Source organism: Giraffa tippelskirchi, chromosome 2, assembly GCF_054371585.1.
Source record: "Giraffa tippelskirchi isolate mGirTip1 chromosome 2, T2T-mGirTip1v1.2.pri, whole genome shotgun sequence".
Taxonomy (NCBI): Eukaryota; Metazoa; Chordata; class Mammalia; order Artiodactyla; family Giraffidae; genus Giraffa; species Giraffa tippelskirchi.
The window spans coordinates 191,451,732-191,468,054 of NC_137276.1; the positions used below are offsets into that span (position 1 = coordinate 191,451,732).

The 16,323-nt window shown below is 35.4% G+C and overlaps 1 protein-coding gene across 5 annotated transcripts in view; it reads right to left on the minus strand.

Annotated features, from left to right (window-relative positions):
- Window positions 1–16,323, minus strand: part of EPHA6 (EPH receptor A6) — a 946,574-nt gene that overhangs the window by 533,387 nt on the left and 396,864 nt on the right. For 2 of the 5 annotated variants that reach the window (XM_081572574.1, XM_081572576.1), the window contains 2 exons: window positions 9,512–9,847; window positions 1,222–1,343 (listed from right to left, as the gene is read on the minus strand). In XM_081572574.1, coding sequence (XP_081428700.1) covers window positions 1,294–1,343; window positions 9,512–9,847 — 386 coding nt within the window. In that variant the 3' untranslated portion in view covers window positions 1,222–1,293. Of the gene's footprint in view, window positions 1–1,221; window positions 1,344–9,511; window positions 9,848–16,323 lie in introns of those variants that run through there. The other 3 variants (XM_081572572.1, XM_081572573.1, XM_081572575.1) reach the window with 2 other exon arrangements.

Consider the following 16,323-nt stretch of genomic DNA (forward strand, 5'->3'; position numbering starts at 1 on the left):
TATCTTTAGGTCTATTAGAATTGCAAAATAATTAGAACAGCTTTAGGCAAATTATGGAGCTATCTTTCATTTATTTTGTTTTTCATCTATTATAACTCAAAGCTTTGCTTACTGTATGACAGAATAAATATATGGTCAAACAACTAGTCTCTCTTTCATAGAAATAGAAAATGAAATGTCAACATTTACCACCTATCACATCACTATTTAATCATTTATTACTTTATACTAAGGACTTGCATGCTAAGTAATATTTTAGGCACTCAGTATTCAAACATGTATATTGAATCAGATACATGCTTAATTTAGTCTTTTTTTTGTTTGTTTTTTAGCTAAGCTCTAAAGAATTTTAAGGAATAAAAGACTGTTGACTGCTCTTCAGTAGATACTGCATTTCAAACACCCTAACATGTGCTTGTTTTTCACTACATGGCACACAGCACAGTACTTGGCACATCATAGTTACTGAACATAGTTGTTTTCTGACTAACATATAGAGGTAAACGGGAAAAACAATGACATCACTATTCTGTAAATTGCTGTCAGGACAGATTTCAAGAGTCTGCTTGACCTCAGCTGCATGGTTCTATAACTCTGCTTAGAGTATAATGCTTACTTACTACCATCTTGAAATTCTTAATAATTTTATCTCTAACTCATATTTTGTAAGCGAAGTCTGATGGGACAACTGGGAGCTTGATGCCCTGGCTTTCTCATTCGTCGCATGCAGGCAGCCAACAGTTTCTGGCAAGGAGGTTTCAGATCTTTAGAATTCTCTCTTCCACTGTGGGTTGGGAAGCCTTGGGAATCTGGAGGTGTCATCAGTCTCCCTACAACTATCCCTGTGCAGAGGTAGGGTCTCTGGACTGGATCAGTGCCTGGGGACACCCCTCCTTCCTCTTTCCATGGTTTTGAGTCTGTCTTATATTTGTCTGTCCTGGTCTGCTTGAGATACTCTTGGGGACTGAAGATACCAAGTGGTGCAGGACTATAGGAAGAAAAGAACTGTACTGTACTCTGACTCCATATGAGTTAAATGCTCTTATCTTTACATTTAAAAGTAGCATTGAGCAATATAAAGATGAATGGTAAAGTTTACACTAGTAATTTGAAATTTACTTTTTCTTTACTTAGAAGGACATTAAATGGCAAATAAAAAAGTACCATGACAAGTTGAGAGAGAGAGAAATTGGAGAAGGAAAAAGCTGTATATTTTAGTACCTTTAACGGCCCTTTTTTCCTGCTTTTTGAACAAAGGGTGCTGCAGTTTCATTTTTCACTGGGCATCACAAATTATGTAGCTGGAACTGACTGTTTTAGAATCCAAACCAAATAGAAAAGTGCTGAGGAATACATGGAAGAAAAAAAAAGCTACTTAAACATGTTATATGGAATTTCAGTGTGATTAAAAGGTCAGTAATTAGTTTTCAATCTTTACAAACTATTTATTAAATATTAGACACTTCACATTTTAAATAAGTATCAGAATAATCTATCAAACTTGAAAGTCTTTTAGTTTCACTTTTATACATTATTTTTAAAAAATATTTACTAATACTTACTTTGAAGTAGAAAGGACTTTTAGAAAATATCCCTTCCCCCAAACAAAAATCTACTTTTTAAGAGTAACCACATTTGAATCAATAATCCAGTTATCCAAATCAGTCAATCTGTTATGCAAGCAGTAAGCTAATGGAGTTAAATTGGTGTCCCTTTTTAAAACAAAGAATTGAATTGAAAATGAGCAAGCAATGTGAGAGATATTTGCTCAACCATAAAGTAGAGCCTTATATCACATGACAGTCATAGATTATGCAAAATGTTATCAGATTGCACTTATCTTCACTGCTGATCAGGTTTATTTTTATAGGATTGAAAATATTTTACTTAAGTTCTATTACTATTTTTTCAATTTATATGAAGAAATGCCATTAACATTGTTAATTTGGTATTAGTGGTATCAACATAGCAATAAGATCTTATTATTTTATGCTAAAGAAAACATTTAGTCACCTTTCTGAAAAACCTCACAAATAAGAATTTCTTAGAGAAGCTTGATGACTCTAAAAGTCAACTGCTTAAAATCAAGTTTAGGATTAAGCATGTTTCTCTAGCAATGTACAATCACCAAAAACCTCCATTATTGCTATTAAAGGATGGTTTAGTGTTGATAAAAACTTTTTGTTAAAAATTCTAAGAACAGCACCAGAAGACTTAGTAAGCAAGAAATTCAATATACGCTAATGAATACATGTCTAATAATACTTTCTAGTAACTTTTGAGGCAAATTCCTGGTTAAATTTAAGGCTTTGCCCTTTTATTTCACACTGCCTAGAATAGTCTTTTATATTCAGGCATTCTCCTTCAACTCATGATCTGCTGGAGTATTTCAATATCGAGAGGTGTTTTTGGTTTCCCTATGTAAAATGTCCCTCTCCCATCACCTCCAAATCTCTTAGTCTGTTTAGTTTTTCTTCATGGGACATATCATGACTTGACACTAAAATATGTTCTGAACAAAGGGACACTGTTAACAGTTTGCATTGTTCCTTTATTGCTATATCTTTAGCGCATTGAAGAGTTTCTGGCAGATAGTAAATATTTAAGAAATATTTTTGAGTGAATGAAATAATAAACTAACTGAAACCATCTCCAATTTCTGTAAATGCAGTTAACTGGGATTTATTAGGTTATAAACAACATAGATTGAGGATGAAAGTGTGTGTTAGTCGCTCAGTCATGTCCAACTCTTTGCGACCCCATGAGCTGTAGCCCACCAGGTTCTCTGTTCATGGAATTTTCCAGGCAAGAATGCTGGAGTGTGTTGCCATTCTCTCCTCCAGGGGATCTACCCTGACCCAGAGATCAAACCTGAGTCTCCTGCATTGCAGGCAGACATTTTACCATCTGATCCACTAGGGAAGCTCAGAGATGAGCATAGGCTTAGGTAAGTAACACATCATCCTCGTTCTCAAGATGCTTATATAGTGGTCAAACTATGACATATAAAATACGATTATGATCCAGTGAGAGATATGCATATGTGCTACTAGTCACAAATGACTGGAAGCAGTTCATTTTCTAAAGTTGTTGACTGAGAGCTGAGCCACTTACCAACTTCAGGAAACTCACTGCTAAGGGCTAAGAGCCTTTTCTATACCATTCATTTTGGCATTTCTAAGATGAATGCCAAAAAGACACTAGACCTGAGAGCAATTGGATGTTTCCCAGGAATAAACACAAAGTTTACGATCACCCGGACTCTATCAGTTCAATATTTGGCTGGACCATAAAGTTACTTAGTTATGATTAACTAGGATGACATTTCAATTACCTTCCCTGCATAAAATATTCAGTATACTTCTCAGAAGAAGGATACTTTCCTCAAGAAATAGGAAAATTTTATCCTTCAATATAAAGTGTCTGTGGCTTTTGAATATGTGATTTTCTTCTGTTTAAGAAATATGAAAAATACAATATGATAGTATTACTCAGCTTAAATTATGGTTATTGTTTTACTATTTTTTAACTTATGCCACTAGCTTATATTCAGTGTATTTTTAGTAAGCATTTAAAACTTTTATACTGATTCCTTTTGCTTTGAATAAATTTGCACAGAGTTTTGGAGAAGGAAATGGCAACACACTCCAGTGTTCTTGCCTAGAGAATCCCGTGGACAGAGGAGCCTGGTGGGCTGCTGTCCACAGGGTCACACAGAATCGGACACGACTGAAGTGACTTAGCATGCATGCATGCATTGGAGAAGGAAATGGCAACCCACTCCAGTATTCTTGCCTGGAGAATCCCTTGGACAGAGGAGCCTGGTGGGCTGCCATCTATGGTGTCGCACAGAGTCAGACACGACTGAAGCGACTTAGCAGCAGCAGCAGCAGGACAGAGTTTAGAAAAAAAAAATTCACTGTCAAGAATTTGCAAACATAGTGAGTATTAGGAGGAGTATTCAGACATAAATAAATTAAAATACAGAAATAAAGATGAATGAATATTTTCAATGTCCCTAATTACCTACTCTAGCAACGTGCAAAAGGTTGCTATTTGAAATAAATTATATTTTCAGAATTTAGTGAACTGTAAATCAAATAGACATCTCAAGTTTATAAATATATGTAGACATGTTGATTTAAATCTATTTTCAATGTCAGTTCAATTAATTATTCCTGCTTGAGCACATATATGAATCTGCAAGCAAAATGTAAGCCTAAAGCAAGACCTATATAGAATAGTCACCCAATGGCAGAGATAGGAGTGTTGAATATACATTTTAAGAAGTCAGATGATTGGAAAAACTGCTTCTGTCAATAACTGCTTTAAAGACCCTTTAGCAAATATCAGCAGAATCAGTTTGTAATTTAGCATGTCTTTCACTTTGAACATGATCCCTTAAGGTTTTTGCACATGTCAGGATATCTACAAACACAATTTGTTTCAGGCTGACTATATATGATTAACATTTTCCTTTACTGTCTATGACCTGAATAATTCCTTTTACTAAATCACACATCTTTGTTTTTCTATCATGCACTGAAGATTAAAGTCAAATATTTTCTAAGTGTTGCTTTCTTGTTTTCCTCTCTAAAGAACTGCCTTTAAAGACCATTTAAATAGACTATGAAAATAGAAGGTTGCAAATATAGCTTTTAGGGATTGTAGAAGTCAGTTAATTAAGGTTTATTGCTAAGATTTCTAATTAAGAGAGTCATAGTCTTAAATCTATAATCTTATTTATCCAACTAGAATCAGTATAATCAAGTAACGTTTCTCCTAACTACAGCTAAAGTAGTTCTAAGTGATTTGGGAAAATTTTTTTTTTTTACATTTCTTTAATTGTAAACAGTAAACAATTAAGCAAAGGTTGTTTAATATGGTTTCCTTAATATTTCTTAAGTATGAGACCCTAATGCTGGGTAGGATTGGGGGCAGGAGGAGAAGGGGACGACAGAGGATGAGATGGTTGGATGGCATCACCGACTCGATGGACATGGGTTTGGGTAGACTCCGGGAGTTGGTGATGGACAGAGAGGCCTGGCGTGCTGCAATTCATGGTGTCGCAAAGAGTCGGACACGACTGAGTGACTGAACTAACTGAACTAATATATATATATATATGTAAAATTAACTGCGGGCTTCCTTGATGGCTCAGCAGGTGAAGAATCTGCCTGCAATGTAGGAGACACAGAAGATGCAGGTTAAAAACCTGGAAATAGAACTGCCATACAATCCAGCAATCCCACTGCTGGGCATACACACTGAGGAAACCAGAATTGAAAGAGACATGTGTACCCCAATGTTCATCGCAGCACTGTTTACAATAGCCAGGACACGGAAGCAACCTAGATTTCCATCGGCAGATGAATGGATAAGAAAGCTGTGGTACATATACACAATGGAATATTGCTCAGCTATTAAAAAGAATGCATTTGAATCAGTTCTAATGAGGTGGTTGAAACTGGAGCCTATTATACAGAGCGAAGTAATTTCTTTCTTTCTGAAAGAAAGAAAAACACCAATACAGTATATTAACGCATATATATGGAATTTAGAAAGATGGTAATGATGACTGTATATGCGAGACAGCAAAAGAGACACAGAGGTAAAGAACAAACTGTTGGACTCTGTGGGAAAAGGCGATGATGGGAAGATCTGAGAGAATAGCATTGAAACATGTATATTAACATATGTGAAATAGATTGCCAGTCCAGGTTCGATGCATGAGGCAGGGTGCTCAGGGCTGGTGCACTGGGCTGACCCTGAGAGACGGGATGGGGAGGGAGGGTCAGGATGGGGAACACACGTACACTCATGGCTGATTCATGTGAATGTATGGCAAAAACCACCACAATACTGTAAAGTAATTAGCCTCCAATTAAAATAAAAAGAAAACATAAATAAATAAAATGAAAAAAAAAAAAAAAAAAAAGAAGATGCAGGTTTGATCCCTGGGTTGGGAAGATCCTCTGGAGGAGGAAATGGCAATGCATTCCAGTATTCTTGCCTGGAGAATTGCATGGACAGAGGAGCCTGGAAGGTTATGGTCCATGGGGTCGCAAAGAGTTAGACAATGACTGAGAGACTAAGAACAATTAACTAAAAGAAAAAGCTATTTGATGCAAATTTCCTCTTTATCCTCATGTTCTACACTGCACACATAGAGTAGTAAAAATGTAATTAATGCAACTGTCTATATATTTCAGTCTGTTTCATTTTATTTCCTATTTGTACTAAGTCAACCCATGTACAGCATTATTATTCTGTTGATTTTCTTTTACCCAACCTGTGGCCCTGATGATGTATTAGTAACTTCTGCTAAATGGCTGTTCCCCTAAGTTGTCTTGGCTATTTTGTAGACACCAACCTATTTCTCCAAATCTTAGGTTAAGTGTTCAGTTCCCATTCCCAGATTCTACTGTACTTCTGCAATATAGCAACGTCTTTGACATTCTTGGGTATATTAGCCCTCGGGGCTTAATTCTTCAATTGCTCAATCTTCACTTGGTTCCTTCTACTCAGTATTCTTTCCCTTCTCCTGGCTTCACCTGGCTTATGCACATCCCACTTATCTTTCAAAACTGAACTTAACACTGTTTCCTCAGGAAGACCAGACCTTATCCTCCAGACCTGAGGAATACATGCTTTCAGAGAACCTGATGTTCTCCTTGCTGGGATTTATCACAGTACTAATTATGCATTTGTCAAATTATTTATTAGCTACCTCCCTGCCAGGGTGTAATGTTCATAAGAGCTTGCTCACCACTGTACATATACTGAATAAATTAAGGGCTTATGAATAGCTCTATCATTTTTCTATGGTGTGAAAACAATGATATGTAACTTACGAGTAATGAGACAAAGAATTTACTGTGGTCTCCTCAGTCCAATAAAATTGTAATGTGCTATCCTGTAACTTTGTACAGCACCTCTTGAGTCACTTCAAAGAAGATTTCTAAAGATACCCAAGTAGAATCATGGGAAGTCCCTCCCTCTATTTGCAACAGCAACACTGTTGTCTTATCAAGGCTGGCACACAATGATGACAGCTCAAGTTTGGTTGTGGGACATTCCAGTTTCTATAGGCTCCTTTTTCACTCCAACACTAGGATCTGACCCTTTCTGATATGAAAAGAGTAACTGATACAGGCACAGACTGAATTACTTCATAATGTTAACCCTGACTAGAGTATTTGCATTTTTAAAGATGTGGTTTTCTACCATCAGAATTTCAGACACAAGAAAAGAAGGCCTTTTTTTTAGTCTCTTAAAATTATGACATGGATATAGTGGTTCATATTAATAAAACTGGCAATAATATTTTATAAAGTATATATGTGGACCTTGATGTACTTTTCAAACAAAATTTAAATATATTTTGATTTTTCATTAAAACTTATATCTAAAACAAAGTAGAATTAAATGAACAATAAATGTTTCTCAATGGTCTTCTCAAAGATAAATTTAATGGGAGGATCATTTAATAATATTCACTATCCTCTTCCAGAAAGCGTAGTTTCAATATATGGATACTACATCTTGTTGCATGATTAATAAAATTTCTGTCCTTATAGCAATACAGTGTTAATGAATTCTTTCATTTTCAAAGTGAGAAATAGTTTGTACCCTGCCTTCTGCTACATTAGAAAAATAGTCCATATGAACTCTCTTCCAATACTAGAATGAAAGACTATTATATGTATACATAATGTATGAAATTATATAAACATATGTACAAGTATATTTGATTTAAAGTGATATATTGTTTTTATTCTCAAACTTAATTATTTATACCTTACAGTTAGAAAAGTTGTATTGGGTTATTTTTAATCAGGTACCAGAAAAAAGGCTTAGAAATAATCTGCTAGTGCAGAGTAAAACAGAAGACCCAAATCTGTTTTATCTTGAAGACACATCTGATAAGATGCAGTTGATACTATGGGAAAGAATAAAAAAAAAGAAAACAGGAATTCCATTTTGAATAACCAAAAAGCAAATTCTATGATGTAGAACAATTTGTTAAATGAAAGGGAACATTATATAGTAAATGCAAAAATGGTGATTTTACAGTACTATTTGTTTGCTTTATTTATTAGATGTATTTCTGAAGAGCATCAGCAAAGTGAACTTATGTATACTAGTTTGAATAAAATAGTCAAATCCATCTAAATATGTTTTTAGAATATTAAAGTTTTCTTCCTGTATTTTTTACAGGTTTAGCAGTGTTTTTCTTTTCACTTTTTATTTTGCAACAATGACAGAGTCATAGAAGTTTACCCAAAAAATGAAAGTGTACAGCAATTTCCCACATATACTTTACCCAGACTCCCCCAATGTTAACTACTTGCATAACTATAGTGCAACATCAAAACCCAGAAATTGACATTTGGAAAATCCACAGGGCTCGTGTGGGTGTGTGTGTGAGCACACGTGTGCATGTATATGCGTTGAGTGTAACTCTTTGCAATTTATCATATATCTAACTTCATGTAACTACCACCATTATCAGTATAAGGCTCACTCTTGATACTCCTTCACAGCCACATGAGCCCTGTGGATTGCCAAATGTCAATTTCCTGGTTTTGATGTTGCACTATAATTATGCCACCTAGTCTGTGGCATCTGTTATAGCAGACTAAGCAAATAAATATAGTGTAAAAGAATAGTTTTATCTGTATAAATTATTTTCATCTATATGTGTTTACATAGAACAATACTTTTTGCTATAAGACAATCCTTTCTGTAATAACATAATTTATGAATGCTTCTCAAAGGGAGTTTTTAAAATCTCAAGTTTTCCTGGTATCATGCTTTGTGAAAAATTACATTATGGGGGGATTAAAGAGAATATATTCTTATAAAAAGCATAGGACTCTTCATGCCTGACTACATTGCAGTAAAATCTATAGTGTTAAAAGGGGCCATTTAGCTGAAAGCCACTGGAGTTTCTTTAAAAAAAAAACAGCTTATTTTTTACACAAAACTGCACCTAAACAACAGCATTTAGATACATTAATGAATATATTTGCTGTTTCTTTTAAAAGTGAATTATGGTTAGGCATGTTGGCTGCACTGTTTTTATAATATAGATATGAATTATAATTAGTATAAATCCTTACTATTTGCTCATTTGACATGGAAAAGAGAGGGCTGCATAAGTAGGGCAGCTGAATTTTCGTTCACTTAGTAATATTTTTTTCATGTCTGATGTTTGTTGATAAGTAATATGAATTTGCTTATTAAGATATATCAGCATAGGATTATATGAAAAACATAATGCATAGCCATTAAAGAGAAAGAATGTATCTAATTGACAATACTAGTAAGAACTAATATCAAAAATATCTTTCTGCACCTTGGGAAACAGTAAGAACAACAATCAGTAAATCACCCCTATAACGTAGAGAGTGTGCAACTGTACCCCAGTGAATACAGGTCCACCAGGGATATTAAGCATCAAAATGGAATTATAGATCTGTTTTGAGAGAACAGCAGTAGAACTTACCATCTTGATCCGTGGTCACTGTAACAGCTGTGAATGGCTTGGGAGAAAAACTCAACTCAGAAACTCCATTCATGGCTTCTATTTCAAAGGTGTAATTCACGTGAGACACAAAGTCAAGTACTATCACGGAATTGTTGATCAGGCCAGTATGTCTTGGGATGAAGCGGAGTCCTCCACCACAGTCCTCACACTGGCTGGTGTCTAAGCCACATTTCTTACAGATTACACTGTATGTGAGGTCTTTTCTCCCTCCTGTGTCACTTGGTGGGCTCCATTCCAAAATAAGGGCTGTTTCATTGATGTTAAAAACCACATTCCTAGGAGCTGAAGGTGGCCCTAGAGAAAGCAATTAAAAAACAAATGTACATGTATAGGACAATGAATTATGGTGCTAACTTGAAAATGTCATCAATAAACATGTGCTGGTCTTTTATATTAGTTTGAGCTCTTTCTTCTGATGGAAGCCATAAAGAAAAATGGTTAAAAATATCTGTGTAAGTTTAGTAAGGGTGGAGTCTTAGGGGTGAAGATGGTCTATATATTAACTTTTGGCATATGAATTTCAGTATTTAACATCAAAAGCCACATATCACCAAAAGATACAGTAATTATACTTCTTAAATTTGCTGACTGAAAAAATATAATAACTCAATATTATTTTAAATTACGTGATGGCTTTGTATAATTACATCTTAAGAATTACATCATCATTTAAAAACTTTGAAAAAATAATAACATACATATATAAAATATGCTGTGTTCAGTATTTCAGTCTTCAAACTATGCTTGATGTATAACTAAAACTCTCATTCATTGAAAATCTCTGTAAGACTCTTTTTCTCACAGGCTGAGAATGCTGCTGCTGCTGCTAAGTCGCTTCAGTCGTGTCCGACTCTGTGCGACCCCACAGACGGCAGCTCACCAGGCTCCGCCGTCCCTAGGATTCTCCAGGCAAGAATACTGGAGTGGGTTGCCATTTCCTTTTCCAGTGCATGAAAGGGAAAAGTGAAAGTGAAGTCGCTCAGTCGTGTCCGACCCTTGAGAATAAATGGCCTTAAATTTAGGGTGGACACACAATTTGGAAGGAGGGGAATAGGAACAGAAACTGGAGGCAGCATAAGACTTTTTTAGGTCCTGTCAATTTCATGTGACAAAAGCATTATTTGGAAGGGATATGTGAGTGTGCTCAATTGTATCTGACTCTTTGCCAACCTCTGGACTCTAGCCCACCAGGCACATCTGTCCATGGAATTTTCCAGGCAAGAATACTGGAGTGAGTTGCCATTTCCTTCTCCAGGGGATCTTCCTTATCCAGAGATGGACCCCATATCTCTTGTGTCTCCTGCACTGGCAGGTGGGTTTGGAAGTGATCAAAGGGGATACACATAAGATATGGTACCTAGATTTTATTTATATTAACTTTACTAAGCATAGGTAAATGTGTCCTTGCTGCTGCTGCTGCTGCTAAGTCGCTTCAGTTGTGTCCGACTCTGTGCGACCCCATAGATGGAAGCCCACCAGGCTCCGCCATCCCTGGGACTCTCCAGGCAAGAACACTGGAGTCAGTTGCCATTTCCTTCTCCAGTGCATGAAAGGGAAAAGTGAAAGTGAAGTCGTTCAGTCGTGTCCGACTCTTCGCAACCCCATGGACTGCAGCCTATCAGGCTCTTCTGTCCATGGGATTTCCCAGGCAAGAGTACTGGAGTGGGGTGCCATTGCCTTCTCCCAATGTGTCCTTGAAAGCTTATAAAGAGACTCCCAAGATCCTCTTATTCTTCATCAAGACTCTGCATAAACCGTGTTGGTCATGGGCGGTGGATGAGCATCTGCCCTCTTTTCTCAGTATCTTTCCATACAATCACACTGCACAGAGTACTTAATATCTTTAATTATTTTTTTCTTAAAATTGTTTCAATAATCTTGCATATTCATCTGAGTCCTTCAAACCTTGGTTTCATATCATTCACTGAACAAGTATTAACTGAAGGTCTACTAGGTGCCAGACAGTGCACTGTGTGCTTGCTGTATTGTGAAATGCCACAGAATCCTTCTGTAAGAGACTGTGCCTATGACAGATACTTTGAAAAATAATTAATTGCATAAATGACTCATTAAATAATATTCCTGCTATATTTTAAAAGGTTAGTCTTAAGAAATCCAAATAGTTCTTTAAAATTTGGCAATTGCTTAGAAGGAGGAAAAGAATTCTGTGTGACATTCTCTGCATAGAAATAAATTCAGGTTTTCATATAGGCTTCTTTTGGATTTCAAGACATGGTCATTCATTCATTAGATAAGTTTTCCGTGACTACCATGTGTGCCAGATATTCTGCTAGATCTTGGGCTTACAGCATAAATCTGATAAATGTTATTTCTGCTTTCTTGCTATTGACAGTTTAGCTGAATGGCTAGATAAACAAAAACACACACACAAAAACAGAAGAATAAAATTCAAATTATAATAAGTGCAATTATAGAAATCAAAAGGAATGGAGCTAAAAAAAAAGTATCAGGGGGCCAACCTGAGAAACCTTCTGAGAAGGTCTCATGCAGGTGGTGTGGAAGATGCAGAGAGGGGTAGGAAGGATTTTAGAGATAGAACATGCCCGGTTCTACAGTCAAAAAAGATTGTGAAATAGTCATGGAAGTGGCAGAAGATCGCTGTAGCTAAAATGCAGAAGGAGGAAACAAGAGTGAGTTTTAAGCAACAGGAAGGGGTCGGACAATGCAATACTGCTATGCTCACTGGAATGATTCTGTGCATATATATATTTTTTCATTTAAAAGGAAGAAGCTGACAGATTCTATGTACAAAAGTGATGTGTTTCAAAAACTGTAATCCGGCTATAGTGTGGGGAGTGGCGGTAATGGGTACAGAGGACTCAGTAACAAGATCTGTTATACAGTGTAAGAGAAGCATAACATCACTCCTAAATCCATATGATTGGATGTCGGGTTTGAGATATTAAAAAGTGTTATTCTTCCCTTTTTCATCTTGTTGGATCCTATTATCAGCAACCTGATGGGTATGGTTCAGACACCTATATGTATACCACCTAAAGCCAGCCCTAGAAATGGGACAGTTAGTTTTTCTAAAAGGTTTCTGTATATCTTGCTTTATGTCATTTCATGTTCCAGGGAGTTACAGACATGTCTGCTTTCAGAAAGGCAAATATTGAAGGGATTATAAACTAGAGCACAGGGATAAGCATAGTTTTCTTTTTTTTACCTCCAACCTAGACTCATGCCTAGGAGATAAAGATTCACTATCATTATCATAATAGTGTCTCCCTACTGGATGACATATTCATATTGTTGCTCTTTTCTCTTATTTATAATAGAAAACATGAATTATTATTCAGTTACATTTCCAAGATCAGGAAGAATGTTATCAATTATGTTATGGGTGTCTGCAAGTATATGACTGTCCGCCTAGAGATACTTAAATTAAAAAGGCAGACACCCTTCTTACTCAAGGGCCCTCATACCAATTTGCATGACGATTAAATAGCTTTTTAATTGCCGTTAAATTATGCCAGCTAAACTGTGATTTCATGCAAATATTAAGCTGTAATGACATACAGTGAATCATTTACTAAGATTTAGAACTAAGAACAAAGACAGACAATTAATTCTAATCCTCAGATTCCACTAAATTATGTGTCACTGGGCTTTTATGAATGTGGCCTGATTGCTTTGTTATCATTTATAAATTATACAAAGATTATGTGACACATTGGGGGAAAAACTTGGCAGCAATAACTCTTTTGCAGACATCTGTATTGAAAACTCTCAGGGATTTCCTTCTGTTGATCTTTTTCTTCAAAGGAAACAAGCAGTTCACACATGGAAGAAAGCAATCTCCACACTGCACTCTCAAGACCAACCTCATAAGAAAAGGACAACAATCCTAATTTGCAACTAGCTGTTTTTCAAGACCATCATGCAATAAACTTGAATAAAAACTACACTCTCACTTCTATTAGTTTATTTTGAAAACACAGTTTCAATCTTCTTTTGGCTTCACTTTGGATTTCCCCTTACCATAGTTAAATCAAAGTGCTCTAACAGTAAACTTATGAGTGGTGGTAGCAGTGCTGTCCAGGCCCTTCCCAGAAAAGCATCTGGCCTTACAACCCCCATCCTCCTCTCAGAGTAGCAGAGGCCAAGTGGGCTACAATTTTTTAAATTTCATTTTCAGTTTTTCTTTATGTAAAATGTTCTAAACAGAACTATATTTCTCAAAATACATCCCATTATAATATCTCTAGCCCCTTGAGATAAAACACAAAAAGTGAGCTCAGTGCTCAAATTAAGATTCCTCTGGCAGATTGATGCTGACACAAAGGAAACACAATTTCCTTCTCTTCGTTGAATCCGACATTTCCCAAACATGTATTTATAAAATATTATTTTCTAAGAAGCATCTGAAGGAAAACTAGCATTCTGCTGAACACTGTTTAAATGAAGGCTGACACTGAAGGAGAACAAACTTAGGGGTCACATTTCAGCTACTACATACATTGCTGTAGACATCATATTTTATGTTTATAATTATGGGGATATATTAACTTGTGAATAAGCAGGGATCTCTTTCATATTAATTGAAGAGTGATTATTAATTCACCCATTAACTCTATAGTTAATTGTGGTTTATAGATACATTTTTAACCTTAAGAACAATGAAAATTTGATTCAAGTAACTGAGGATATCAAATCATGAAAGGCTATTACCTATTAAACTGTATTTTCCAGTTCTTAAGTTACTACCTGACAATAATTTAAATGTGTCTGCTAATTAAATGACTACCAAGATGCAATAATACAGTTTCCTAATAAAAAACATATTCACATCTGAGTTTATGGATGACAGAAAATAGTTCTGTGTTTACCTATGTCAGAGAGCATTAAAGATATAGTGAATCATTTAGAGATGTTTTGGTAAATGCTTTTGCAAAGGAGTAAATTATATGAATAAATGAAAAAGTATGTCTCCAGACATTCATAATGTACTAAAAATATCAGTTGTCAGATCTGCATATAGACAAAATTTAAAACTCTAAAAGTCATTTCATTTTTTTCACTATCACCATCAATTTTAACTTTATAGTTATATTATTAACTTTATAGTAATATTATTCCTATATAATCTTTGAAAAAGGTACTTAGTGGAGTCTTGTTAACAAAATTTTATATTTGCATTCATATCTAAACTACTATGTGCTCTATCCATAAGGCTTGTTCATAAAATGTTTGCATATTTGGAAACAGACGATGAAATTGGGACTTCAACCTCACCACAGGGAAAGAATTAAATCAATTTATTCAGAGAAAGAAATGAGGCACAGGAAAGTTTTGTAATTATGTCAAGGTCATAAAATTCATTAGTGGTAGGATGATAATCTAGTCTTTTTAATGTTTAAGTTTTTTTTTTTTTTTTACTCTATCACAATGTATTCATCCTATAAACAGAAAACATACCTGCATTTTATTGGGTTTTGCTGAGAGAGTATTGTCAAACATAAATTTTCAAAACACAGAAATTAGAGAGCGATTTATTGCCTTCCTACAACAAATTTCTTTTAATAATGTTCCTTAAAGCATTTAAAAATAATTTATTTATAGAAGAGCAACTGAAAATTAAATCTTCAAGATAAATATTGCTAAAAATAAGAAACGTGTACTTAAAATCCTTTTAATTCTACATATTCTTATTTTCTTCAATATTATTGCACTTACTTCAGTAACTAAATTGATGTCTAAAATTAAGACTTGTTATCACTCATGTTTTCACAATTCTACAAATGACGACTTAAGATAACTCTTGTTAGATTTTCCCTAAATTATAAAACGCATAGTTAAAGGAAACAAAAATAATTAAAAAAGAACTCTAATAGTCTAAATACCACTCATTTCTAGAATAAAATCTAAAGCTCTCAACCTCATGTACATTTGTCTTTATAACTAGGCCCATCCCTCAGCCTCTTTCTCCTTTTAGTCACGGCTCAATACCTTTGGACAAATTGTTTCTTTACCTTTTTTACCCTGTGGAAAATTTTTACTCATCCTTCAAATTCTGATTTAGGTATTACTCCCTTTGTGATACCTTCCTCCTGTCCTCGGGCAGAACTGAATACTTTTATACAAGGTAGGCGTGATTTTTAAAAGAACATCATTTTTTAGCACTTTCTTTCTCTCAAGAGTATACTTAATATCTCATGAGTTATTTCATTCAATTATCACAACAAACAACCTGTAAGGCAGTTATTAATATCCCAATTTTATAGAAAAGGTGACTAATGCTTACCAAATGCACATATTGCTGCTGCTGCTGCTGCTAAGTCGCGTCAGTCGTGTCCGACTGTGTGCGACCCCATAGACGGCAGCCCACCAGGCTCCGCAGTCCCTGGGATTCTCCAGGAAAGAACACTGGAGTGGGTTGCCATTTCCTTCTCCAATGCATGAAAGTGAAAAGTGAAAGTGAAGTCGCTTAGTCGTGTCTGACTCTTCGTGACCCCATGGACTGCAGCCTACCAGGCACCTCCGTCCATGAGATTTTCCAGGCAAGAGTACTGGAGTGGGGTGCCATTGCCTTCTCCAGTACATATTGCACTGAAATATATATATATATTCATGTATATAAATCTATTCTAGTCTAGTCTGATACAAAGTTCACACATTCTTTAACTAAGGGCATGAATAGAATGAGCGGTTTTGTGCAACCCTACAAGAATTATCTTTTACACAGTACAAATTCTGAAAAATATTGGGAGAGTGGTGTGTTCAAGGCTATAATCTTTGCAAGAATCAGG